The following is a 26,774-nucleotide window of genomic DNA, read 5'->3' on the forward strand; positions in this document are numbered from 1 at the left end:
AAAAAAAAAAGAATATCTATATTTATCCATTGAACTCAATTCAAAAGAGATCAATCAAATATTCAGCGGTAAATAACTCACAAGTGAAGAATACAACACAAACACATCCAATCACACAAATACAAAGAAACGACACTGTTGTTATCTAAATACTGTTGTTATCTAAATACATTCATCATCCTTGCACCTGACCACCGGAGACAGCAAAACACACACCACTCAGAAACAACTCCGACCAGATATCCAGAAGTGCCAGTCATGGCTTCTCAGACGAGCTCCAGTCTTCTTGACACTTAGATATATAGATAAAACGACCTTGCAAGGCGAAGACCTCACCACTTATATACAGCAAAACCACTTTTTCTGCAAAAATCATGGCAATAATAAGACACTAATGAACCAATGAGCCACCAGACGTAATAAGTTCTAATAAAACAACACGACTCAGCTATCCTCTCAACTAATTTTACTTTTTTTTCTTGATTTCACATCAAGCAAGTGATATAATAATAATAATAATGCATTCCAGAGAAGAGAAGATAAAGAGAGCTTACAGAGGGCTTCCCAAGGACATGGCCGTTTTTATTAAATCCAGGAGGTTGTTCATCTTTCCCTGGTGAGTCAGATTGGCCACCACCTTTTTTCTCGTTTCTAGCTTTGTTGAAGATAACGGTGAACCCCTCAGCTGAAGAAGGGTCATTCACATCCCATTCTCCAAACTTTGGTAATGGCTTGTCCTAAATTCCAGGAGGAGTTTTAAAAGACTTAACATTAGCACCAACATCCATTTTATGAGTTTTTTTTACTACTACTTATATTGATTCTTTCCAATCCAAAACACTCAAACTCTTGTCTTGTATGGATTAACTTTTCTCCGTCAAAAGTAAACACTGTAAATGCCTCTATGCACAATCAACTCGTAAGTATGATACTGCATGACCAAGAGAAAATTAGTATGCACAGACGAGAAACAAGAGAAAATTATTATTCCAGATTTGGTTGCATAAAGTTCCAGTCTTTTGCCTTTTAGCTCTCTTAGATAATCTTAGCCTACTTGCGGCTTTTTTTTTAATCTATTCACTAATATAGCATAGCTTATTTATTTTTTTACAAACAGCATAGCTTATTTTTTCAAAGCAGTAATTGCAAATCTAAAGATTTTGTAAGATAAAAAGACCAGGAAGCTCCACTGTCAGTCAGCAAACAAACCCATTTATAGTTATCGACAATTCGAAAACTCATTCCTAAGGATAAAAGAACTAAAAGGACCACCCACACGAGCAAAAGAAAACGCTTTGAATTTTTCGAGGTTCAAGCCAAAACGAGAGAGAAAGGGTAAATCAAAAGAACGCCATTCGAGAGACAGAGAGAACTCACTGCCATTGTTTTTCTGGAGAAATCAAAGAGGAGCTTAGGTTCGTGGTGGTCGCCGTCTTTGTCTTTCCTCTGCTTTCCTTCACCTTTATTTTGCGAAAAAGGAGGAGGCATATAATAGGGGCCTGCAGTGGGCTTTTTATGTTTTTTTTTTCTTATTTCATTTGAACGTTTCAACGGTGGAATAGTGAACCATTCTCTTTCTCGCTAATCTATAAACGCACAGCCAGATAGATAAGACCAAACTATTTCCTGTTTACGCAAGATGTTGGTAATCTTCTAAGTACATTTTTTTTTTTTTTTGGTAAAATGTTAAATTAACTGTTAATATACTTGTTAACGTTAACACTTGTTAGTAACGATATTAGGTGTTAAGTTGATGAAATCTTTGATGTCTAGCTTACATATATATATAAATATGGTTGATAGAATAGTTTATCTCAATAGATTGGACTCTAGTTGTATAGTTCACTGTTAACCGCATTCTTACACACTTATAGTCTTCGATTTGAATGATATTTTGGTGCTAAATTCTCAATCAGAATATATATAGACTAGTGTCTAGCACTCTAGCTTTATATGACAAGCTTAGACGGTAGTGATTAGTGAACATGGTTAATACATACAAAATTACGTACGTGATTTAGATGAATGTAACGGTAATGGTTAACATGTACGAACCAACGTTAACAACGTGTACATTGCAACATTCCATGTTAAAGAAATTACAAGAGGCTAATTTTATGTTATGAAAGCCAATTAGTGAACTTTTTGGTTTTCTACAAAATAATTTTGTGCCTTCCCAATTCTACAATTTTGTATCTTTCCAGGTCCACTTGAAATCCATAGTAGATGTTGAGACACGGTTTTCTGATCGTAGACAAGTTTATAAGTAGGAAATTAAGACAATTTTCTGAAAACTCAATGAGTGACATATGTAAACAAAATTCAGTGAAGTGTTTACTATATAGTAGGATTAAAGGATGAATTATTTATAATTTATGTGATTTTTTTCTAACAGAACTAAAACCAAACGTAAACTGAACCGGATGACTTACTAGATCGTTGGGTCACTGGGTCGACCGTGGGCGAACCGCGGGTTAATAAATGATTTAATTTTATTATATAATAATATATCAGCTATGTAAATAAAAATATAGAAACTAAAGTTTAATATTTTCTAAATATTTTTATAAATATAAAATAATAGTTTGGATATGTATATTTTATGTTTAATAACATTTAGAAAATACTTAACTTTAATTTCTATATTTTTATTTTCATTTGATATACAAAATATCAAAAAATAGTTTACACTATTTACAATTTTATCTAACAAGGTAAGAATTATGACATCTAAAAAAATCAAGACATAAAATTTATAAATATTGAAATGTTTAATGTGAATAATAAATTAAATTTCAAATAAAAAATAAACAAAAAGTAAAAAATCATTATAATAAATTATCAATAATGGAAATAAATTAACACCAATTCACATCAACTAGTTTTGGTTCTCTCTACCATCGTTCACTTTATTTTCTTCAAATGGCATAGTGAAATCTTCATTAAAATCTAAAAATCACAAATATAAAACTGAAAAGCAAAAACCTAACTTTTTTTTGTCAGTATATAACTTCTTAATTAGAAATTTAGAATATAAAACAGAATCTAAAAACATAATTAGAAATTAAAAAAAAGAAGTAAAAATTATTTATTGGTTCAACCGGTATCGGATTCCGAGTTCTACTGAATTTTTGTGGGTTTTTGCGAGTTTCTAAATATTGGGTTTTTGCGAGTTTCTAAATATTTGGTTTTTCACAAAATCTAAACCAGATTTTTTTTGGGTTGCCGGGTTTACCGGTTCAACCGCAGGTCTGGATCGGGTTTCAAAACAATGCTATAAACTAAACGAAACCGAGAATGTATCACACAGCACCCAGACCAAGTTATTATTGGTACAGAACAACAAATTTAAACTAAACAAATAATAAACAAGACTGACAACCGTTGGAAGTATACACATTTATACTAGCAGCATCCTATTGTACTTTTTATCTTATTCTGCCATTTTCTTTACTAACATTGCATGTTTCATTAAGGACAATCAAGTAATATTAATAACCCATCTATATTGGATCATTTTTTTCAGATCCAGCCCACATCAGATCTCTCTTGGGCCATTTGGACCGATTAAGAAATTTGATCTAATTCTCATTTTTTTTTCCGTTGGGCCATTGAGTCCAGTTCAGATAATTTTTTTTAACTATTCTTAATTATTTTTTTATTTTTAATATAATTTAAGCATTCATAAAAAAATTGAATTTTTTCATTGAAAAGTATAAATCTTTATTAAAAGTATATAATTTTTTATTAAAATATTAACCACATAATAAAATTAATTTATCAGAGTTATACCAACTTAATTCATTAAAAAAATAAAGTTTAATTTTTTAAACATAAATAGTCATTTAAAATGAAATACGATAAATAAAGATAAAAAGTTTAAGGTTTTTATAAAATAAAACACAAATATATAAAAATATGACATTTATGTTATATTTGTCAGTTGAAAAAATAATAATAATAAACCCGCGCGGATCAAAATCTAGTATATACTTATAATTCAACACATAGCAATTTATTCAAGCGTAAATGTTAATCACATCAATGAGGATATAATAAAGAGATCGATGAATCGTCAGTGGACACCGCAAAAGACTTGCTCGTCGTAGGATGATCTGAATTAAACGGGTCTTTGGGTCTAGTATGATAAAAAAAAAACCTGGTCGCCTGGGCACTGGTAAAGTCATAGTATTACTAGTGAACATTACTAATATGGTGGACATGGTTGGACGGTCTACAGGATCTTCTTGAACACATAAAAGACCGATATGGATGCATCGAACCATTTCACTCTTGTTGTAACCATCAGCGATTATTGGATCCACGAAGTCTGATGCTGTTCCATAATTCCAAAGCTTCCAAGCCTATAATATCAGTTAATCAATCAGTTGCAACCATAGCTTAAATTTAAAACTTGATTAAACTTACATATGTGACCAAGTCATTTGAATCATCCATTTCATGGAAGCTGTTATTCTTCCTACCACTTATAATCTCAAGTACTAACACTCCAAAGCTATAGACATCAGACTTCGTTGAGAACCGGCCCCACATCGCAGATTCGGGGGACATGTAGCCGCTGGAATCCACAACAAAACTTCAGTATGCTGGCAAAATAGTGTTCAGATAAATTCAACTTAAAAGTAGTTGACAAGTGGACTCTTACTCTGTACCAACCATTCTGCTTGTGTTTTTCTGGGCTTGGTCCAATCTGAAGATCCTAGCCATTCCAAAATCTGCAATTTTGGGATTCATATTCTCATCCAAGAGAACATTGCTCGCTTTCAGGTCACGGTGTATGATTATTAGCTGTGAATCTTGATGAAGATACAGAATCCCTCGAGCAACTCCTCCAATTATATTGTATCGTTGAGTCTAGTCCAGCTAACCTCGCTTTGCAGGGTCTGTGCACATCCATGAGTTACAATTAGATGCTAAGGTTTGCAAGCTAATAACTACTGAAACAAAGAAATAAATGCAACTTACCGAAGAGGAAGTAAGGAACATACTCGTACACTAATATCCTTTCTTCTCCTTCTAGAGAAAATCCGAGAAGCTAACCAGAATTTTGTGCTGAAGCTTTGCAACAACAAGAACTCATTCTTGAACTCTGTGTCACCTTGTTTTGATGATTTTGAAAGTCCCTTCACCGCAACTTCAGTCCCATTTGAAAATATACCCTATCGGGTTTCACCAGCATAATCTCAGTATCCAGACGTGTTTACACAAAATTTTGATAAGAAGTGAACCTCACGCACAATTAAAGAATGAATACCTTGTAGACCTCACCGAATCCACCTTGACCAATCTTATTATCCTCTGAATAATAATTTGTTGCAGCTTGAATTGTTCTATAATCAAGTTGCAGCGAGTCTATAATAGTTATATCATCCTCTGTTGCACAATAAACCTCTTAGACCATGAGCATTAGTGAACTCCCCTTGGGGTTCACAAGTATTTTTTAATATTTTTTATGTGGGTCTAGTTAAAAACCTGAATCTCTTGTTTTCTGTATTAGTGAACCTCAAGAAAGAGTTCATAGAAATAAAATAATAATATTTATTATTCATAATAATAATTTTTTTTTTCAAATTTCAAATTATTGAGAAAACATGAATAAAATAATACATTAAAAGATATTATAAATATTTTTAAACTTTTTATTCAATACATAAAAAGTAGAATACATAAAACAAGAAATTCAATAACATACAAAGCTTATTCATCGTCATCACCAAACTTTTGTCATATATTTTCCATTAAATCAGCTTTCAAACGACCATGCTTCGCTGGATCTCGAACTTCTCTGCGCATGCCTAACATATCGACATGAATACTATCCCTCCTTGTCACCCTCGAACTTCTACTTGACTCTCCTGACTCGAACTCAGATGTGTCAATTTGAGCGTATCTGTGTCGTTCGTTCTCCACTATCATATTGTGCAATATGACACAAGTTCTCATTATCTTTCCTATCTTTTCATTGTCCCATAGTAGAGCTGGGTTTTTAACAATTGCAAACCTTGATTGTAATACTCCAAAAGCCCGTTCGACATCTTTTCTGGCGGATTCTTGCTTTTTTGCAAATTTCTCGGCTTTAGGACCTTGAGGAAGTGGGATGGATTGGATAAATGTTGACCAGTTTGGATAAATTCCGTCAGTAAGATAGTAGGCCATATGATAAGTGTGGTTGTTGACCTTGAACTTAACTTTTGGTGCTCGACCTTGTACGATGTCATCGAAAACCGGTGACCGATCAAGAACATTGATATCATTGAGGGTACCTGGTAATCCAAAAAATGCGTGTCATATCCAAAGATCTTGTGCTGCCACAGCTTCTAAGACAATTGTCGGCTTTCCCGTACCACGTGTGTACTGACCTTTCCAAGCGGTTGGGCAGTTTTTCCACTCCCAATGCATACAATCGATGCTGCCTATCATCCCTGGAAAACCGCGTACCTCTCCAACATCGAGCAATCGTTGAAGATCCTCAGCTGTAGGTCTGCGTAGATACTCATCTCCAAACAATTGTATAATTGCATTAGTGAAATTTTCCAAACATAAACGTGAAGTACTGTCAGCAAGTCGGAGATACCCGTCATATGTATCTCCTGATTGACCATATGCCAGAGCTTGCAGTTCTGTTCTAGTTCAGTTAAGATTGAGTGTTTACCTTTGCTTGTTAGTCGAAGCAGAGCTTCTCCAGCACAGAAACTTTTGCACCGTCAGGTTGTAAACCTCCCCAGTTAGTCGATCAACCTGGTCACTCAGCCCTTTTGCCTCGGCCTGCACATAGAAACAATAATTAAATTGTGTTAGTCAGGTAATAAGTCATTACAAAAATTGTAGCAAAATAGGAGACGATATACAAAATCATTTACTCACCTCCAGAGTCTGAATATTGTTTTTGGGACTCGGCACCCACTTTATCACCTCCTCTGCCTCTCTCTTCCGCGGGATCCATCTGTGAAAGAAACCGAATATATTAGAACATTATAATCGAAACAATATACTAAACCGACCCCTATATCGAACCCTCTTGAGGAATTAAAACTATAAAACGAATCAACGAATCAATTGAGAACCCTAACTCCAAACCCCTCTATTGATTTGAAATCTCACACAAACAAACCATAAATTAAACGCGCATGTCGATTTACATCAATTAATCAAAACCCAGTTATCGATTTACATCCGAAACTCGAAAACCCTAAATTGATATCAAATCTCACTAAACGATTTGGACCAAAATCGACGAAATTAAACCGTCGATCTACTCGATACTCACCAGAGGTCGTCGATTTGAACGAGAAAATCGGCAAGACTCGGCGTCGCTCGTATAATCGCCTCTCACACAACAAACCCTAGCTTTTCTTTCGAGAAGAGAAAATGAGAAGAGACACGGGGAAACCCGTCTTTCCTCCCCCTCTACGCGGTTTGTTTCGTCCAAGCAGGATATGACGCGTGGCTAAAACCGCTTCATAGCGGATCAACCGTAAGGCCCGTTTCGTCGAAACAAACCCATTTTTTATTGCTTTTTAATCACTCCGGCCTTAGAACTCGGGCCCGTGAACCCGTCTAAAGCCCCTGATGCGCATGGTCTTAGTAATCAGGAAAAAAGAGGCCGATCAATGAGATAAAAAAAACTAATAAAGATTGTTAATCACTTGAATCTTTACCATGATTAAATGTGGGTGCTATCTCGTAAGTCCTCTTTTCCCTCTTTGAAAGGAAACAGTATCCAGCTATGAATAGTAGTACAACCACTATAATAGGCACAACGATGGCTACCACTAACACAGATGAAATATCTTTCCCTGCGTTTGAAAGGTCATTTAAAAGATCAAAATTTCTGTCAAAAGGAAGAAGACAAAAGATAGACAAAGAACTCTGAAATTCTATTGGAAGGACAAATTTTTTTATCGGTCGAACAATAGTAGTAGATAAATAACATATCATAAATTTCTGCGGAAATAAGAAATTTTTTTTTAATACTGGTACTAGGTAGTATTCTCTTCCGTGCGCGCGGATAGTTTATTATATTATTTATCGTATATTGTATTAAATGATTTGTTGTATAACTTTTTTTAGGGATGTACATTTATATATCCGTTCGGATTCAGTTGATTTATTTGGATTTCTGATTTTGGATTTTAGAGTTAGAAATTTAAATCGTATACGTATATTTACAAATTTTGGTTTGGATTTTTTTCGAATTATTGCGGATTCGGTTCGGATTCAAGTTCGGGTATCCATATTAATTATGTATTTAAAAAAAAAAATCATAATATAATTAAATCCTGAATATCCAAAAATAAAATAATATAAAACATACAATTTTGAATAATGTAAGACTATATATTTAAATTTACATAAAAATTAGCTCAATTTAAATATTTGGATGGAGAACAAATAATTGTTTTCAGTATTTTGAACATTTTCGGTTATTTTTAGATATTTATTTATAACTATGTTGATAATTTTTAAATATTTTCATATTTTTGAATATCTAATCGATATAAATTTAAAATAATTAACTTATTTAAGTATATAATTGTGATTTAAACATTTTTGGTATCTAAAATATTTTCATTTGGATCCGATTCTGATCTGGTAATTTGGATATTAAAATTTTAGATTCATCTGAATACTTAAATAGTTTTAGTTTGTGTTTAGTATTAATTTCAAATCGGTTCGGTTCTTCGGATCGGATATTTTACTCAGACTTACTTTCTTCTAATAATATAAAGCAAAATAAAATAAATGTAAAGCAAATATTTTTGGCTTATTTAACATACATAATTATTGGACCATGTTGTAAGAATACCAATAAAATGGTTGGACATTGTGTTAATAATGTTGGGTATGTTTCAAAACTAACGTAGTTTATAACCAATAACATGTATTTTCTTATAAAAACTTCTTGGTATATTACACGATACAATCGAGTGAAAAGTGTTAAGAGTTCAGTGGAGAATAATGTGATCTCTTAAGTCGGAACCTAAATTTTGTTTTTAATCGATTTCATGAAGTTTTTTTTCTTATAAAGTTTTTCTGATTTCTGATTTTTCTAGCAATTTGATTATGTTTCTAATTTTTGGTCTGATGTGAAAACTCTGTAAAGAAAAGTAATATTTAGTTCAAATAAAAGATCTGACTTTGTGTGTGGTGTTTTTTACCTCAATTTCCTTAATTCATAACCAGTCATAATTATTTATTGCATTCATGTATAGAATCCTCAACCATGGCCAAGTTCGGCAACATACGAAATTTTCAATTTCTAAAAGCATCATCATTCTAGCGTTTTAGTTGATGCAAATTTTAATGATTTTCTAATTTCTTTCTTTTAGACTAATATTATTCAGTAGTTGTACATAGAGAATTTAAGTTCACTAATGCAAATGTTAAAAATGAATGAACTAAAAATGAACTGGCTAAATAAAATTAGTGTAAACAAATTAAATTGTATACGGTAGATTTAAAAAAATTAGTATGTAAACGCATTAATTGTTAAATGATTATGAGGCTGACATGTCAGCATACTCAAATTGAAATTAACGTGAAACTACCACGTGTCGAATATAGTGTTTAATATAGTGTGAAAACATTAAATGATAATGCTCTTAGACACTTGCTCTTCACTTTCTTTAACACCTTTCTATCTATTTTTTCTCGGCTAAAGATAAACATGGAATCCCAAAAAGAACAAAATTACTTAGTTTAGATTAGGCCTAGTTTAGTTTCTTTTAAAAGGTTTGAACTTTCAAGAGTATCTTTGTTATCTTCCATTGACTAAGAGCATGATTAATAGATTTTCTTAGGGTTGGGTTTTTTAGTTAAAAGTTAAAAGACGATTTTTTATATTCCGCTAAGAACTCGTCTGTTGGGCGAGTTGGACGGCGTGCTCCCATTAATCAGGATTGTTAATTTGGAAAGTTATGGAAAAATTCTGCTTTCGAAACATGAGAAAAAAACAGAGGAAGTTGACAGAGCTCTGACCAGGTCGGGGAGAAAGAGGTGGCGGTAGGGGTGATAGAAATATGCTAGCGGCAGATTCGTTGTAAAATGGGTAAGACTCGTATCGTGAATTACAGCTAGGCAAAAGAACTCTTGTCCCATTATTGGCAGTGGGTAATTGATTGATGGAGGCTTCCAAACAACGTGAACATTCTTGTGTCGTTAGATCAGGGGTGCACTGAACAAGTCCGTATACTCTCTGAACTGGAATAAAGTTATCTTTTCTCGCACCAAACTTTCTGGAACTAACCGCGGCTTCGGTGGCGGTATGGTTCATCATGGACAAAACCAAGTCTCGGAACCCTTTTTGTTGGTCAGTTAGAATAGCAATGTTGCTGGCCAGTGGAAATGGTCTTGCGGTCTCAATGGTCGAGAGTATATTCCGGTGAGAGTATCTTAGCATACACTCATCGTAATAGAGTACGGCCTCTCTCTGAGTTGGACACTGCGTAAAGGACTCGTAGACGGTGAAGGTGACACAGTTACGGCAAACTTCCTGCGAGACGTCTCCGCGGCAAAGGAAAAGTCCAGTGACCATGTCTGAGACTTGACCGGACGTTGCATTTTGAAATCTGTGAAGATGAAGCGATAAAAAACAAGATGGTTGGTTAAGCTCTCAAGACAATGGAGATACCAATACAAGGGACAAGCATGCATGGTTGGTTAAGGTCTCAAGACAATGGAGATGCCACTACAAGGGACAAGCATGCATGGTTGGTTAAGGTCTCAAGACAATGGAGATGCACTTCAAGGGATAAGCATGCATGGTGAGTTAAGGTTTCAAGACAATAGATTATTAGTTTATCATATCTCATCTACCATTTACCATACTTGTAACCCCTATATATATGAGATGTTCCCATAGGCAAATGAATCAAGCAAATAAGATTCTCCTTCTTTACTCTATCTCTCTCTTTACTTTCTAGATTAAACCTCTCTCTCTCTCTCTCTTGTTCTTCACTATGTTCTTCAATTTCTAACATGGTATCAGAGCCTCCAAGCTCTTGAACACCAAACTGCTTCCGCAAATTTACTCTATTCACTTTACTCTTTCACTTGTTTGGTTTACTTTCTTCATTTCTAGAGAACATATCTTGGCTTCTCTTGTTTTCTCTCTTGTATAGCCTCAGAAATTTAAATTTCTTCTTGGCGCATTTTTTTTCCGCTGGACAATAGCAAGCAAAGATGGAGCAGGACAAGCTAGTGAGGATTCCAGTCACCCTGAAAGGTCCTAACTACATTACCTGGTCGAGATTGACCAGGACAGCCCTTGGAGGAAGAGGTCTATGGGAGCACATCACCACAAGTGAGGCCCCAAGACAAATCACCCAAGGAGAAGATGGCAAGGAGGTTGTAGTGGTAGATGAAGGCAAATGGGGTCAGGAGGATCTTATGGTGCTGTCTATCTTGCAAGGCTCACTTGATACTCCTATCATGGAGTCTTACTCACACTGTGAGACTGGAAAGAAGCTATGGGATACCTTACACAAGGTATATGGCAACACTTCAAACCTCACCAGAATTTTTGAGGTTAAGAGGGCAATCAACAACTTGCAGCAAGAGGAGATGGACTTCACCAAGCACCTTGGGAAGTACAGCCAGCTGTGGTCTGAACTTGAGATGCTGAGACCAAGTACCACTGATCCTAGTACACTAGAAGAGAGGCGTGAGCAAGACAAGGTCTTTGGATTGCTTCTCACACTCAACCCAAGCTTCAATGATGTACTTAAACACATATTGAGAGCTAAAGAGCTTCCAAGCTATGATGATGTGTGTGCTCAACTTCGGAAGGAGCTAGGCTCAGATGGTCTCTTTGGTGGAAAAGGGGAACTGTCTATGGCAAACAAAGCTGAGAAGATGGAGAGTGCGTCAGTCAACAAAGCACACTTCAAACCAAGAAGAGGAGGAGACAAGTCTGTGACTTGTGAGCACTGCAAGAATCTAGGCCACTCCAAAACTAATTGTTGGATCCTCCATCCTCACCTCAGACCTGCTTCAACCAACAGATACAAACCAGGCCAAAGCACATGAAGCAAGAGCTCATGAAACCACAGTACCAGGCTCCATGTGCATAGGAGAAGATGGAAGAGTTATGATCTCAACCACCCACACTGGTGGATCCACATCCCATGCCATGTCTCAGACATCCCCTGATGATGCATTCATCCGCAAGTCAGACATTGAAGCCCTTATCAAGGCTATCAATGCAAACTCTGGTAACATCAGTGTCAATGCTTTAAATTATATTCACAGTGCTTCACATACTACTAGATCTTTGATCATTGATTCGGGAGCTTCTCATCATATGATTAGGGATGCTAGACTGATTAGTGATGTTAAACCTGCTCTAGGGAGTGTAGTGATTGTTAATGGTGATAGAATTTCAATTGAAGGATAGGAAACTTGAAACAGTTTGATAAGGAGTCTCAAGCTTTTTATATGCCTACTTTCACATCCAACTTATTATCTGTTAAGAGAGCAACCAATGATCTAAATTGCAATATTATTTTCAGTCCTAATGATGTGTGCTTTCAGGATATTAAGACCAGGAAGATGCTGGGAAAGGGTGTGAGCAAGGGAGAGTTTTACTTGCTTGAAAACACCAAGCTTTCAGATTTATCTTGTGCTTTCAATTCTGCTTATGTGTTAGCTAGTGATGTTTTATGGCATGCTAGATTAGGTCATCCTCATTATCGTGCCTTAGAACTGATGTTACCTAATCTATCTTTAAAGAATGAAAGTTGTGAGGCTTGTATTCTTGGTAAACATCAGAGATCTGTTTTCTTTAATTCTAAGCCTATTTATGAAAATTGCTTTGATCTTGTGCACTTTGATGTTTGGACAGCACCTTGTGTGTCTAGGGAAAACCATAAATATTTTGTTACATTCATAGATGAAAAATCAAAATATACATGGCTCACCTTGATTCAAACTAAAGATAGAGTTTTAGAAGCTTTTATTAACTTCCGAAACTATGTATCTAACCATTTCAATTCCAAGATCAAAATTTTTAGGTCTGATAATGGCGGGGGATACACAAGCACTGCTTTCAAGCATCACTTAGCAAAACATGGCATAATCCATCAAACAAGTTGTCCATACACACCACAACAGAATGGAGTTGCTGAAAGGAAGAATCACCATCTTATGGAGGTTGCAAGGAGCATGATGTTCTATACCATTGTTCCAAAGAGGTTCTGGGGAGATGTTGTGGTCTCAGCATGTTATTTGATCAACAGGATCCCCACCAAAGTCCTCCAAGATATCTCTCCCTTTCAGGTATTAAACAAAATAAAACCTCCAATTGATCACTTGCGTGTTTTTGGGTGTGTGTGCTATGTCTTGATACCAGGGGAACAGAGAAACAAGCTTGAAGCCAAGAGTGCCAAAGGCATGTTCATAGGATATACTCATGCGCGGAAGGGGTACAAGTGCAACATACCTGAATCAAGAAGAGTTATGGTCTCAATGGATGTTAAGTTTGTGGAATCAAAGGGATACTATGATGAGAAGAGTTGGGAAAACCTTCAGGATCTCTCACAAGGATCTTCAGATAGGGCAAACAACTTGAGAATCATTCTGGAAAGCCTAGGCATCAGTCATCTAAAACAAGTGGCGTACCGAGCACTTCACCTATACCTCCAGTTGTGGATGAAGCTGCATCAATTGAAGAAGCAGTCCATCCTGATCATGAGGGGGGAATTCAACCTAATTTGCAAGTTATCCATGAGGAAGCTATCCATGAAGAAGCTATCCATGACGAAGCCATCCACGAGGAAGCTATCCAAGAAGAAGCTATCCAAGAAGAAGTTGTTAATGATCAAGATGGAATGCAACAAGAAGTTCAACCATTACGGAGGAGTACATGGGTGAAGTAACCATCTCAGTGGATGGACACCAAAATATACTTCAACAACAATGCAGTAGCTCATCCTATCCAAGCAACATGTTCTTTTGCGAGACTATCTGAAGAGCATGTAGTCTTCATCGGCAACCTAGATCAAGAGTATGTACCAAAGACTTATGAAGAAGCCATGGAGCATGAAGAGTGGAGAGCGTCAGTTGGGGATGAAGTTGGTGCCATGATCAAGAATGATACTTGGTATGAAACTGAGCTCCCCAAAGGAAAGAAAGTTGTTACATGAGGCCACCTCCGGATATGGAAGACATGGTCAAGCTAGGGAATGTCCTAAGGTTGAAGAAAGCAATCTATGGGTTAAAACAGTCACCAAGGGCTTGGTACCACAAACTGAGTACAACTCTCAATGGAAGAGGGTTTGTAAAATCAGAAGCTGATCATACACTCTTCACACTCACAAGCAAGCCAAGAATTGTGGTGATTCTTATTTATGTAGATGACATTATCATCACAAGAAGTGACAACGAAGGTATTATCTCAACCAAAGTCTTTCTTAAGTCTACTTTTGATATTAAAGATTTGGGGTGAGCTAAAGTACTTTCTAGGGATAGAAATATGCCGCTCTAAAGAGGAGCTTTTCTTATCTCAAAGAAAGTACATACTTGATCTTTTGAATGAGGCAGGAAAGCTTGGAGCGAGAGTAGCCAAGACTCCACTAGAAGATGGGTATAAGGTGCTGCGTGAGGGGGAGATTGAAGACAAGCCCTATGCTGACGTTAAACACTATAGAAGAATGGTAGGAAAGCTGATATACCTCACCATCACCAGGCCTGATGTATGCTTTGCAGTTAACCAAGTAAGCCCGAATATGCAAGCTCCCAAGATACACCATTGGAACATGGTTGAAAGGATCCTAAGATACCTAAGAGAGGCGCCAGGGCAAGGAGTGTGGATGGGATGCAACAAAAATACAGAGATAGTTGGGTATTATGACGCTGATTGGACAGGAGACAGAGTGGATAGGAGATCCACTACCGACTATTGTACATTTATTGGAGACAATCTTGTCACTTGGAAGAGCAAGAAACAGAAGATAGTGTCATGCTCAAGTGCTGAAGCTGAATATAGGGCAATGAGGAAGCTCACTAGTGAGTTGATTTGGATCAGAAACTTACTTCGAGACTTGGGTATAGAGACATCAACTCCAATCACCTTGCATTGTGATAATCAAGCAGCAATACACATAGCTTCCAACAGTGTGTTCCATGAGAGGACTAAACACATTGAGGTGGATTGTCATAAAGTTAGGCAAGCAGTGGAACAAAGGATCATCTTACCCTGCTACACAAGAAGTGAGGATCAACTAGCTGACATCTTCACCAAGGCTGCAAGCACCAAGGTTTGCGAGTTCATACATTCCAAGTTAGGACTCATAGATTTTTCATCACACTAATCCTTTTAGCCATGAAGTGTTCTACTCCTTTTCCTTGGCTTGGTTTTTATCCCATGAGGTTTTTCCAAGCTAAAGGTTTTAATGAGGGAATGTTTCATGGTTTCCAAGCTTGACCAGTCACTATGGTCAAGCTTGAGGGGGAGTGTGAAGATGAAGCAATAAGAAACAAGATGGTTGGTTAAGGTCTCAAGACAATGGAGATACCACTACAAGGGACAAGCATGCATGGTTGGTTAAGGTCTCAAGACAATGGAGATGCCACTACAAGGGACAATCATGCATGGTTTGTTAAGATCTCAAGACAATGGAGATGCACTACAAGGGACAAGCATGCATGGTGGGTTAAGGTCTCAAGACAATGGATTATTAGTTTATCATATCTCATCTACCATTTTACATACTTGTAACCCCTATATATATGGGATGTTCTCATAAGCAAATGAATCAAGCAAATAAGATTCTCTTTTTTTACTCTATCTCTCTCTTTACTTTCTAGATTAAACCTCTCTTTCTCTTTCTTGTTCTTCGCTATGTTCTTTAATTTCTAACAAAATCCAGTGAAATGTGAAGCATTGCGGGAAGAAAGGAAAGACAAAAGAGTGCTGAGATTGTTGTAGTAAGTGCTGCTCCTTGATTACGTTTCTCTGTTTGGACAAGAAAAGTGTAAGAAATTCTGAGCAGAAGCTCTGAAGCTAGAGAGGAAGGAAAAAAGGAAAAGGAAGAAGAATGAGGCACAAGAAGAAATCGTTCGACTTCTACGGTTTGGCTTTTTTCATTTCATGGAGCTCCAATTTATATTTGATTTATTTTTTGAGATACATGATGGTTATCAAAGATGATACATAGAGTTTCAAACCTTATTAACTACTGCAAATACGCTGTAACAAATATGGACTCCGTCAAAAGTTCCTACTAATCCAGGGTTTGAAATATGGACTCTGTCAAAAAATCTTTCTAATTCAGGGGTGTTTCTAATGTCTTTGGATATCCTTCATGAAAAAAATTACTGGTGGGTTGACCGTCCAGTTTTGCAAATTATTTGCTGAGAAAATATTTCAGTTTGTACACCATCTTATCATTTTGTGTAGCGGTTCCCACGGGGTCAGAATGATAGAATTGAGAAAGACCGAGAGAATAGGACGTGAGAGTAAGGAAGAAACAAAGTATGCTTGATTTCAAGAGATAGAAAATAAAGAAAACAAGTGAGAATAAGAGAGAATAAAGCGTAAGGAGAAAATGAAGAAAGAGAATTCCTCTTTTTTTTAGATCTGAAAAATATCATTACAATAGATTACAAGGAAGAAGAAGATAATAAACAAGAACTGTCTTACACAATGAACCAAACACACTTGGTTTACTAGGGAAACCACAATAAAATATATGTCTGTTTTTATTGTAGCTCTGCCGGTACTGTTCATATTGGCAAGCCTTGCTTGTTTCTCTTTGGCAAACCTTGCTAATATTAACCTTGACAGATCTTGCTGGATAAATAATTCTTCCTTTTATTTTCATGCACAACAATTTCTTCTTCATTCCAACACTCCCTTTCAAACTTGACCATTGGAAATCTTTGGACAAGCTTGGAACATTAAAGAACCTCCCTCATTAAAAACCTAAATGTGAAAAACCTCATGGAATAAAACTAACACTTAGGGAAAAAGAGTGAAGTCAACAATGCCTAAGGATTGACCCGTGAGTCTAAGGCACTTCAGATAACTCATGGTGGAGTCCTTAAACTCAGGATCATGGCATAATTTGTGCTGCAAGAATGAACTCTATTACTTGCACACACCAACATCTCGGATCACTTCTCTAGGCCGGTTTGGTGTATCCCCCTTTCTTCTGACCACTCGCCATCTTCAAGGGTTTAGGGACAACCAACTTCTACTCTAGAGTTTTAACTAGTTGTTTGAATTTTGTCTTCGTCTTCTAATGTTTGATTAGTTTTCATTTTCCTATCATATTACTTTTTTAAAATTCAGAATGACAATTGTTTCCTCTCTATCGTTTTCTGCATTTTGCGTAACAGTTTGATATTTTAAAAATTGGAGTTTTAGAAACTTGCCAAAAACTGACATTATTTTCAAAAAAATTCCCTTTATTCATTTTTAATTAACATTTTTTTTTGTTTTATGTAATGTGATGCAATTTGAAAAGTTTTTTTTTCCGAAGGAAGATCTGGTTGGGTATTTTGCGTTAAAATTAAATTAGCAAGGTTAACGTAAAATATTTAATATTAACACAAAGAATAAGAGAATGAGTGTTTGGGGCCTCTCGTTTATTAAAACGTGTTCTCAGAGTATCTCTATATATTAATCACGGATCATTTAAAAAGTTGTAACATTAAGTTTGTACTAATTAAAAAGAGACCATGCTTAGGTGTCACTTAATTAGAATGTCAATTTAGCTTACGTGGCAGACAGCTTAAGAATCAATTGAAAAAATGTTGGTCCAAATTCAATTACTAGGGAGCATTATATTAACTCAAAATATAAGAAGTGTGTATTTTTTCCTTAAATAAAAGTTACAGAATTACCTAATATGATTAACATATATATGACAATTAATGAATATGAATAATAAATATTTGATAACAATTTTTACATTTTTCTTCATTTTTTGTTTAATTTTATATTATTAAAAAAATTAAACAATCACATTAACCATATAATAATAAAAAATTAGATTTATTTTTTTATGTTATATTTTTAATTTTTTAAAATGACTTTAAATTACAAAAATGAGGAAACCTTATATGTTATATTTTTCTTATATGTTAGATTTTTCTTATATGTAATATTTTTAATTTTTTAAACGAATTTATATTACAAAAATGTAAGTTTTCTATAAACATAGGACTAAAAACATTAAAATTACATGTATCAATTCGATGGTTGATCTGAAACCTTTCAAAATCATATGAAAGATAAATGTCAAAATTATTCAACTGTGGAAATAATATTGTTCACCTTTTTCAAAAATGTGTTCGGTGAAAAAAAAAAGATATTGTGTCATAATTTGTTTAAGATTCAATCCGATCAACCAATGATATATTAATTATAGTTTAGTTCTACAATTTTTAATAAAAAATGATCCGGTCCATCGGAAAAAAATTATATAATAACAACAAAAAACATTGTATATGTCTAAATAAAATTATCAAATATATAAAACAAAGTATCGATAATTTATACAAATAAACTCACCTTGCGCAAAGTGCATGTCTTATCCTAGTTAAAATGAATCTAATTAAAAATTATTTATTTTGAAATCTCATGTTTTATCTATTTTGAAATCTCATGTTTTAGTTTGGTTCATAATTGTAACTTTGTTTTAAGTTAAACATTCATAATTTTAACTTTGTTTTATGTTAAACACTTATAATATGATATTAATATTTGTATATTTATAAATATTTAATTTACTATATACTTCTAGAATGTTTAGTATATAATAAATGCGACTTACATTCTCATATGCAAAAATAACTCTATTATTTTTCCATATTATGCACTAAATTGTTTCTAAGTACGAAAGATTTTTATTTGAATCCGCCAATCGGTTTCGAAATGTTTGACATCAAACATATTAGTAGTTTTGATGGTAGGTGAAATTATATGTTAGCCAAAAAAGTGATGTGTGAATATACTCCTTTAGATCGATGGTTGTGATAAGAATAGGTTAAGAATAGAAAAAATAGTAAACGCATATCTCTATGCCACTCCTAACAAAGTCTAAATCCATTGAGATGCAATATGTTGCCACTAATCTACCAAGAAGATGTAGTTTCAGGGCATGAGCAACATGACCTACCAGATAAGATACAAGCACTCTTGTAAAGATTATATGGCGTCTTTCCTGAAGATATTCCATCAGAACTACCACCATTCAAAGGGATTGAAAACCAGATTGATCTTGTTCCTGGAGCACCTTTGTATAATCGTGCAACCTATAGCTATAAGGCCGACCCTGAAGAAGCAAGAGATAAAGGAAATTATAAGACATTTTCCAAGGGCTATATATTATGGAGAGCTTCAGCCCATGCATCGTGCCGGTCCTACTAGTGCCTAAGAAGAGCGAATATTGAAGAATGTGTGTGGCTTGTAGGGAGATCAACAATATCACCATCAGGTATACACTAAATTCCCTGATTCATGACCTTTTAGATGACATCAAGGAAGCTACCATGTTCTCCAAGATGGACTTGTGTAGTGTATACAACAATGGTAGAATGAGGAAAGCGATAAGTGTAAGATGGTCTTCAAGACTAGTAGAAGCCTATACCAATGGTTGGTGATGAAGCTCATGAATCACGTTCTAAAGGTCCACATCAATAAGTTTTAGTTGTATATTTTGATGATGTTCTCATCTATAGTATATGTCTCACTGACCATCAAAATAACAAGTACTTGAAATACTTCAGCTAGAACAACTATGTGCAAACCTAAAGGAATACATGTTTGTAAGCTTTGTTTAAAATTCTCAGAGTCTCTCAAGGTGGATAAGGAGAAGATATATTCCATATAAGAATGGCCAACACCAACGACTACTGGGCATGTTTAAAGTTTTCATGGACTGGCCAGACCTATAGGAGGTTTGTGAGGAACTTTATCACTACAGCCGCACAATTTACCTTAGTGATTAAGAAGAACACGACTTTCAGTGGGGGTCAGCGCAAGATGATGCATTCATCAAGCTCAAAGACAACCTAACTAATGTGCATTTTTTCGTACTTCAAAACTAATTAAATTTTTGAGGTTGAATGTGATGCTTCTGGCACATGTATATGTGGTGTCTTAAATCAAGGAGAAAACATGTGGCTTAATTCAGTGAAAAGCTTAGTGGGGTTTCCTTGTACTATATCATACATACCGCGAGGAACTGAATGCATTAGTAAAGTATCTAGAAACATGGCAACCTTATGTCCAAAGACTTTGTTGTCCATACTAAACAAGAGACTTTAAAGCATATAGGAGGTCAAACCATACATAAATAAGGGACAATATGATGACTCGAGTTCATAGTAACATTTCCATGCATATATCATCAAATACAAGAAGTAAGGAAAACATAGTTGATGATGGCTTGTTCAGAAGACACGCCCTGATCAGTACTTCAGAGGCTAAGATGATGGGTTTGAGCACCTTATGAACATCTATAAGGCCGATCCTGATTTCCAAGAAGTATACAACAAAACTTACAAGATGGCCTATGGAAGATTTTATCAGCATGATGAGTTCTTTATAAGGACAAATGATTGTACATCCCCCAAAGATCAGTGAGAGAGCTCTTAATGAGAGAGGTACATGGATAAAGCCTCATGAGACACTTATGTCGAGACATGACCTTAAGTATTCTGACAGAGCCCCTTTAGTCACATTTGAAAGGAGATGTGGACAGCTTCTCTACCAAATGCATCAATGTCTTTTAATGAAACTGTGTATGTTTAATATTTTTGTAACATCCCGAGTTGTGATATATGGAAAAGGTTAAAAGAATTGATTTGGTTATCTATGTCACCAAAGTTGACTTATCTTTTCCATCACACATCCATTTAGAACTCCAGAGTTAAGCGTGCTTGGACTGGAGTAGTGAAAGGATGGGTGATCTATCGGAAAGTGATTCGCGATACCTTGTGAGTGAGGCCAAAGCACGAAGAAAAGTCGGGTGGTGATTGCAGGATCAGTAATCAAGTATTTCGGGCCTTAGAAAAATTTACGCACCAACCGTTGGAACAGGTGGGCCCACGGGCCGAGAGAGCAAACGTGGGTGATCCATTAGTCGTGGGGGCGTTACAATTTTATGAATATTTTCCTCTATACTTTTATGTTACTTCTGTTTCGCAACAGTTTTCCATCCTGACTAGTATTATTTTCTAGTTTTAAGTTTCATTTCTATTTTTATCAATATATTTATCCATTCAAAATTATTTGTTCATTTAAATGGATAATATAGATAGTTTTGTAATGGATATTGGTTGTATAATAAAATTACCCATTTGAAAATTAAAATTTTAAAATATAAATATATAAAAATTATTCAAAATTTCCCGTAATTATCTAAAGTTGCCTGTCCTAAAATAATTCCCAAACATCTCTAAACGTGACTCACAAGTCACAAGTCTCTTTGTTTTCTATTTCAAGCCTTTGGACGGTTGTGTTCCTTGTACATAGTTCAACATATTGTAGACTTCTAGTTACCTAGTTGGGTCAAAGCTACCGGTTTATTGCTAAACCAGTTTGTTTCGTTCCATATCTAAACTGAAATTTTATATTCTTGTCTATTAGAAGTAGATTGGGGTTTTATTTTTATTTTTACTGTATATCATAACATATATCCAAAAGCAAACAGAAAGAACTGGAGACACTGTTAGTGCAGGCATCTCAACAAGTTTCGCAAGACTACTAGCGTTTTGTGTGCAAGTTACTCTGCCTCAACAAACTCATGTAATATAAGATCCTTCCCCTGCAAGTTTATGAAAAAACTCTAATCAAGTCTTGAAGGTGTCTCTCTAAGCATAAGAATTCATCAAATTCAAAAAGTGGGTATATTCAATATCACAGAACACATAACATACCTGAAAGTAACCATATGTACTCATCAGACGATAACAGTTCGAAAAAGCTCAATGGTAGGCGTTGACTTGGTGGTTTTAAACACAACATCGACTGATTCAACCTTCCCCCTAATCTCACCTCCTTGACGTCTTCTCTCCACGCACCATATACTTTTCTCACCCTCATAATTCCACCACTTGGTCTGATTACCGACCAAAATCACAAGCTTCCCACCAATATTACCCATTCTAGACTGGTAACCATAATGATAGACACAAGGAGGCAAACCATGAGCACCTTTAAGCTTAACAGGTCTCCAAACTTGCTTCTTCAGATCAAACACGAGTATCAAATGCCCAAGAAAACGCCCAGGATCAACGTTAAACAGCATACCATCAACCACGCAAGACGATGCTTGCCAAAAACCCCTCAATTCATGCCCACCGGCCCATGTTTCTAGCGTACGTTCTCTAGGATCGTAAGCGTGACACCACGCACGTGGACTCAACGTGTAAATCCTCTGTTTCACCACAGCGTACGTCACGAAATCAATCCTCACGTTAGATGCCATCGGCCACGTCCACCTAAGCCAAACCCTTCTCTCGAGATCAAACGCTTCGACCCAATCCGCAGACGGAGTCTCGCACCCTCCCATCACGAATATCTTCCGGTCTATAATTTTTATGGTGGGTGCACTACTAATATTAAAATTAAAATATTAAATAATATGAAAATAAATATAATAAAATATTAATATTAATACATTATAAATTAATCATTGCTTGAAGTAAGGTATCATTTCTTAGTTTGTGATATTTTGAAGCAATTTTTTGGTAAATCAAAATGAGATATTCACTTAAATTATCTCACATTCATAGTCCCTTGGGAAAAAAAAAAATTAATTTCCAAACTATTATTTTTCTTTAAAAAAATTGATAGATATATGTTTTTTTCAAAAATACCAGAAATATTTTTAAAAATAAATATATGAAAATAAAAAAAATACTTTCATATAAAAAAAATTTGGACCCCTTTTCTTATTTTTAATATAAGAATAGATGTATTTTAAATAAAAAAATCGGGCCCTTATCTATTAAGGAATAGGAAGACAACGGATTGGGTCCGGGACGGTCGCACCGCTCGCCTCTCTATCTAATCCAGCCCTGCAGGTAAATTCAAAACCAATTCCAAAAGTCTACAAATTAAAAGATATGTAATTAAATAACTAAATTACTTTTTCATCGTCGATAAAAAAACAAAATTTATCTAAAGTCAAATTAGTCATTGTTTAAAACTTTAGGACTTCTGTGTAAAATTCAAATACTATTTGAATAATTACAGATCCTAGTGGAAACAAATCAAAATATTTTTAAAAAGAAATTTTGGAAATAAAAATATATTATTAAAGTTTTTTGCATGTCACGTTAATAGTTACTAGTCACTACTAGTTAGGGATTTATGATTTTAGCAAAAGAAATTGAAAACTATAATTGGGTTTTAAAAGTTTCTTTTATTTTTTGTGGGCTAAGCTATTTTTTTTTTGGAATTTAGTTTGTTTTGTTTTTCATTTGCCTTTAATCTAAATTCTAATGGGTGCACAATTATAAATTCTAATGGGTGCACATATAAAATTACATAGCATTTACATTATTTTTTAAGAAAATTATGGGTGCCTGTGCACCCCTTTCCTATCACGTGGCTTCGCCCCTGTCTCCGGCCGCCGTCGCATCCGCCGATGACGTATATCTCACGTCCGATAGCCACGACGGCGCATCCGTAAGGGACAGGAGGGAGCGAGTCGACTCTGCGCAGCCGCAAAGAAGCGTCGTTGTTGGTTCGGTAGAGAATGTGCCAGCGCGGGAGCTCGTGAGGAGGGAACCCGAGCAAGGCGTAAAGAAAGCGTTCGGGGGCGGAGAGCTGCGATCGCGTGAGGCGGAAGTTGTGGGAAACCCAAGGTGCGTTGGACTAGTGGTTTAGTGCTTGGAGTAGGTTCCATTGCATCCCTAGTTCGATTCCCATGGGGAGGGGCAGGGGCGGACCCACAGCAGAGTGGGGTGTGGCACGTGCCCCATACACTACAAGAAAACAGCGGCATACTGAGGGAAAAAATCGCCGGTATGTCGTCGGAATAACGCTATTCCGACGACATACCGACGAAAAAAGTCCTCGGAAATTCATCTTTCCTCGGAAATCCCTCGGAAATTTCCGACGGAATTCCGAGGAAATTCATTTCCTCGGAATATTCCGAGGACTTTTTTCGTCGGAAATTCCTCGGAATATTCCGAGGAATATGTCGTCGGAATATTCCGAGGGATACACTTCCTCGAAATATTTCCAAAATTCAAAAAAAAATATTATAAATTTATTTTTTTAAATTGAAATTCAAAAATATAAAATTAAAATTGAAATAGAAAACATATTTGAAATACAAAAAATAATAAAATAGTTTTTATAAATAAAAAAAATGTTTTATAAATACAAAATTAGTTTTAATAAATATAAATATTTTTATAAATATGAAATCATCTTTTTATAAATACAAAATAGTTTTTATAAATATAAAAAATAATAAAATAGTGTTTATAAATAAAAAAATGTTTTATAAATACAAAATTAGTTTTAATAAATATAAATATTTTTATAGATATGAAATCATCTTTTTATAAATACAAAATAGTATTTATAAATACAAAAAATAATAAAATAGTGTTTATAAATCAAAAAATGTTTTATAAATACAAAATTAATTTTAAAATATGAAATCATCTTTTATAAATCCAAAAAACGAATTTATATACAAAGAACGTTTTGTATATTTAAAAATAGTTTTTATAAATACAAAAATAAAATATAGTGTTTATAAATCAAAAAAAAATTTTATAAATACAAAATTAGTTTTAATAAATATAAATATTTTTATAAATATGAAATCATCTTTTATAAATCCAAAAATCGAATTTATATACAAAAACGTTTTGTAAAATCGAATTTATATAAATGTTTTGTAAATACAAAAATAATAAACAATTTATAAAAAAAATTCTAAATCAATTCAACACAACCAAATCACAATTCTAAACCTATTACACAACAAATCACAATCCTACCCAATCACCCTAACAAAAATCTATCAAAAAACTACTAAAATCATCAAATCTACTTAAAAACCTAGCAAATAGGACCTAAGAGAGTGGGATAAGGTCCTTACATGATTTGTAAAGGAATGGAAAGGATTCGCCGGAGAGATCGTCGCGAGAGAAGGTGGAGAACGCCGGAAGGAGAGAGAGATCGCCGGAGAGGAAGAAGAGAGAAATGGGGAAGAAGAGAGAAATGGGGAAGAAGATGCGGTTCGAGTTTATAAAACCTTGGGTCTGACGGATATTTTCCGTCGGAATTCCCTCAGTATTTTCAATTTCAATTTTCGCGAAATATTTGGCGGCTTGTTTGCCCGGTTAAATGAAAATATTCCGAGGAAATTCCGACGGCCACTTAAATATCCGTCGGAATTTCCTCGGAATATTTTCATTAATTCGAGGAAAAAGAATATCATGTGCATGTATTTCTATTAATTTATATTGTTCCTCGGAATTTCCTCGGAATATTCTGAGGAAATACCGAGGAACTAGTGTTTGGGGTTTCAAAACATAAATTTTTTTTGCCGTATTTCATTTCTTATACAATTGTAATGCATACCATTGAAGATTCTTTGTATAGATGAGCATAAACCATGAAATAACAAATTTCAAAACGAATTGTAAGTATTCCCTTTACCGTTCATTAAAGTGTATAAGTGTTTCTCTTATGTTGTGGGGATTTCGTTCATACAATCGGAAAAGTGTTTATTATAGGGTAATGAACAAATTTTTGACTTCATAATGAACGTAAGACACTTAATAAGGGTTATATAGGTGTTATTCAAACCGCAAAACGTTGTTTTCGGTTTAAAAACCCTATTTCCTCGGAATTTCCTCAGAATATTCCGAGGGAATTCCGAGGAAACCCTTTTCTTCCTCAGAATTTCCTCGGAATATTCCGAGGAAATTCTGAGGAACTAGTGTTTGGGGTTTCAAAATCTCGAATGTTTTTTTATAAACGGATTGATCGATGTATTTATGTCCAAAAACGCATCGATCGATCACTAAGATGGACCAAAGCGTAACAATGTGATCGATCGATGAGATTATCCCATCGATCGATCAAGGATATCAAGTGTTCCTCGGAATTTCCTCGGAATATTCCGAGGAAATTCTGAGGAACTAATGTTTGGGGTTTCAAAATCTCGAATGTTTTTTTATAAATGGATCGATCGATGTATTTATGTCCAAAAACGCATCGATCGATCACTATGATGGACCAAAGCGTAACAATGTGATCGATCGATGAGATTATCCCATCGATCGATCAAGGATATCAAGTGTTCCTCGGAATTTCCTCGGAATATTCCGAGGAAATTCTGAGGAACTAGTGTTTGGGGTTTCAAAATCTCGAATGTTTTTTTATAAACGGATCGATCGATGTATTTATGTCCAAAAACGCATCGATCGATCACTATGATGGACCAAAGCGTAACAATGTGATCGATCGATGGGTATATATCCAAAAACGCATCGATCGATCACTAGTTCGTCGGAATTTCCTCGGAATATTCCGACGGATTGATGTTTCCTCGGAATTCCGTCGGTATATTCCGAGGAAATTCCGAGGAAACCCAAAATTTGGGTTTCCTCGGAATTTCCTTGGAAATTCCTCGGGAAATTCCGAGGATTTCATTTTCCGTCGGAATGTCCGTCAGAATACCGATGTTTTCTTGTAGTGATACTACAATTATAACTTTTTTGTACGCCTGTATCTCAGATCGTTGTCATTAGTTCCTTTGGTTATTAGACTC

The 26,774-nt window shown here is 35.0% G+C and overlaps 3 protein-coding genes across 3 annotated transcripts; 1 reads left to right on the plus strand and 2 right to left on the minus strand.

The window, feature by feature from the left end:
• Positions 1–47: 47 nt before the first annotated feature.
• LOC106390815 (protein NOI4) lies at positions 48–1,561 on the minus strand. The gene is made up of 3 exons (XM_013831348.3): positions 1,378–1,561; positions 555–737; positions 48–363 (listed from the first exon to the last, which is right to left on the minus strand). The coding sequence occupies exons 1-3, from the start codon at positions 1,486–1,488 to the stop codon at positions 340–342; spliced, it is 318 nt and encodes a 105-aa protein (XP_013686802.1). The 5' UTR covers positions 1,489–1,561; the 3' UTR covers positions 48–339.
• A 12,346-nt stretch (positions 1,562–13,907) lies between these two features.
• LOC125583030 (uncharacterized mitochondrial protein AtMg00810-like) lies at positions 13,908–15,012 on the plus strand. Its single transcript, XM_048749560.1, has 3 exons — positions 13,908–14,094; positions 14,560–14,919; positions 15,005–15,012. The coding sequence occupies exons 1-3, from the start codon at positions 13,908–13,910 to the stop codon at positions 15,010–15,012; spliced, it is 555 nt and encodes a 184-aa protein (XP_048605517.1).
• Positions 15,013–19,716: 4,704 nt separating this feature from the next.
• LOC106393772 (putative F-box/kelch-repeat protein At2g29810) lies at positions 19,717–24,035 on the minus strand. Its single transcript, XM_048751101.1, has one exon. The coding sequence runs from the start codon at positions 22,539–22,541 to the stop codon at positions 21,930–21,932; it is 612 nt and encodes a 203-aa protein (XP_048607058.1). The 5' UTR covers positions 22,542–24,035; the 3' UTR covers positions 19,717–21,929.
• Positions 24,036–26,774: the final 2,739 nt, after the last annotated feature.

This window comes from Brassica napus, chromosome C3 (genome assembly GCF_020379485.1).
Source record: "Brassica napus cultivar Da-Ae chromosome C3, Da-Ae, whole genome shotgun sequence".
NCBI lineage: Eukaryota > Viridiplantae > Streptophyta > Magnoliopsida > Brassicales > Brassicaceae > Brassica > Brassica napus.

Coding starts and splice junctions, on each gene's coding strand:
- LOC106390815 (XM_013831348.3), bottom strand. CDS start 1,488: ATGCCTCCTCCTTTTTCGCAAAATAAAGGTGAAGGAAAGCAGAGGAAA. Junction 738..1,377: donor TCTCCAGAAAAACAATGGCA/GTGAGTTCTCTC, acceptor CCTGGAATTTAG/GACAAGCCATTACCAAAGTT. Junction 364..554: donor ATGTCCTTGGGAAGCCCTCT/GTAAGCTCTCTT, acceptor TGATTTTTGCAG/AAAAAGTGGTTTTGCTGTAT.
- LOC125583030 (XM_048749560.1), top strand. CDS start 13,908: ATGGACACCAAAATATACTTCAACAACAATGCAGTAGCTCATCCTATC. Junction 14,095..14,559: donor GTCAGTTGGGGATGAAGTTG/GTGCCATGATCA, acceptor TGAATGAGGCAG/GAAAGCTTGGAGCGAGAGTA.
- LOC106393772 (XM_048751101.1), bottom strand. CDS start 22,541: ATGGGAGGGTGCGAGACTCCGTCTGCGGATTGGGTCGAAGCGTTTGAT.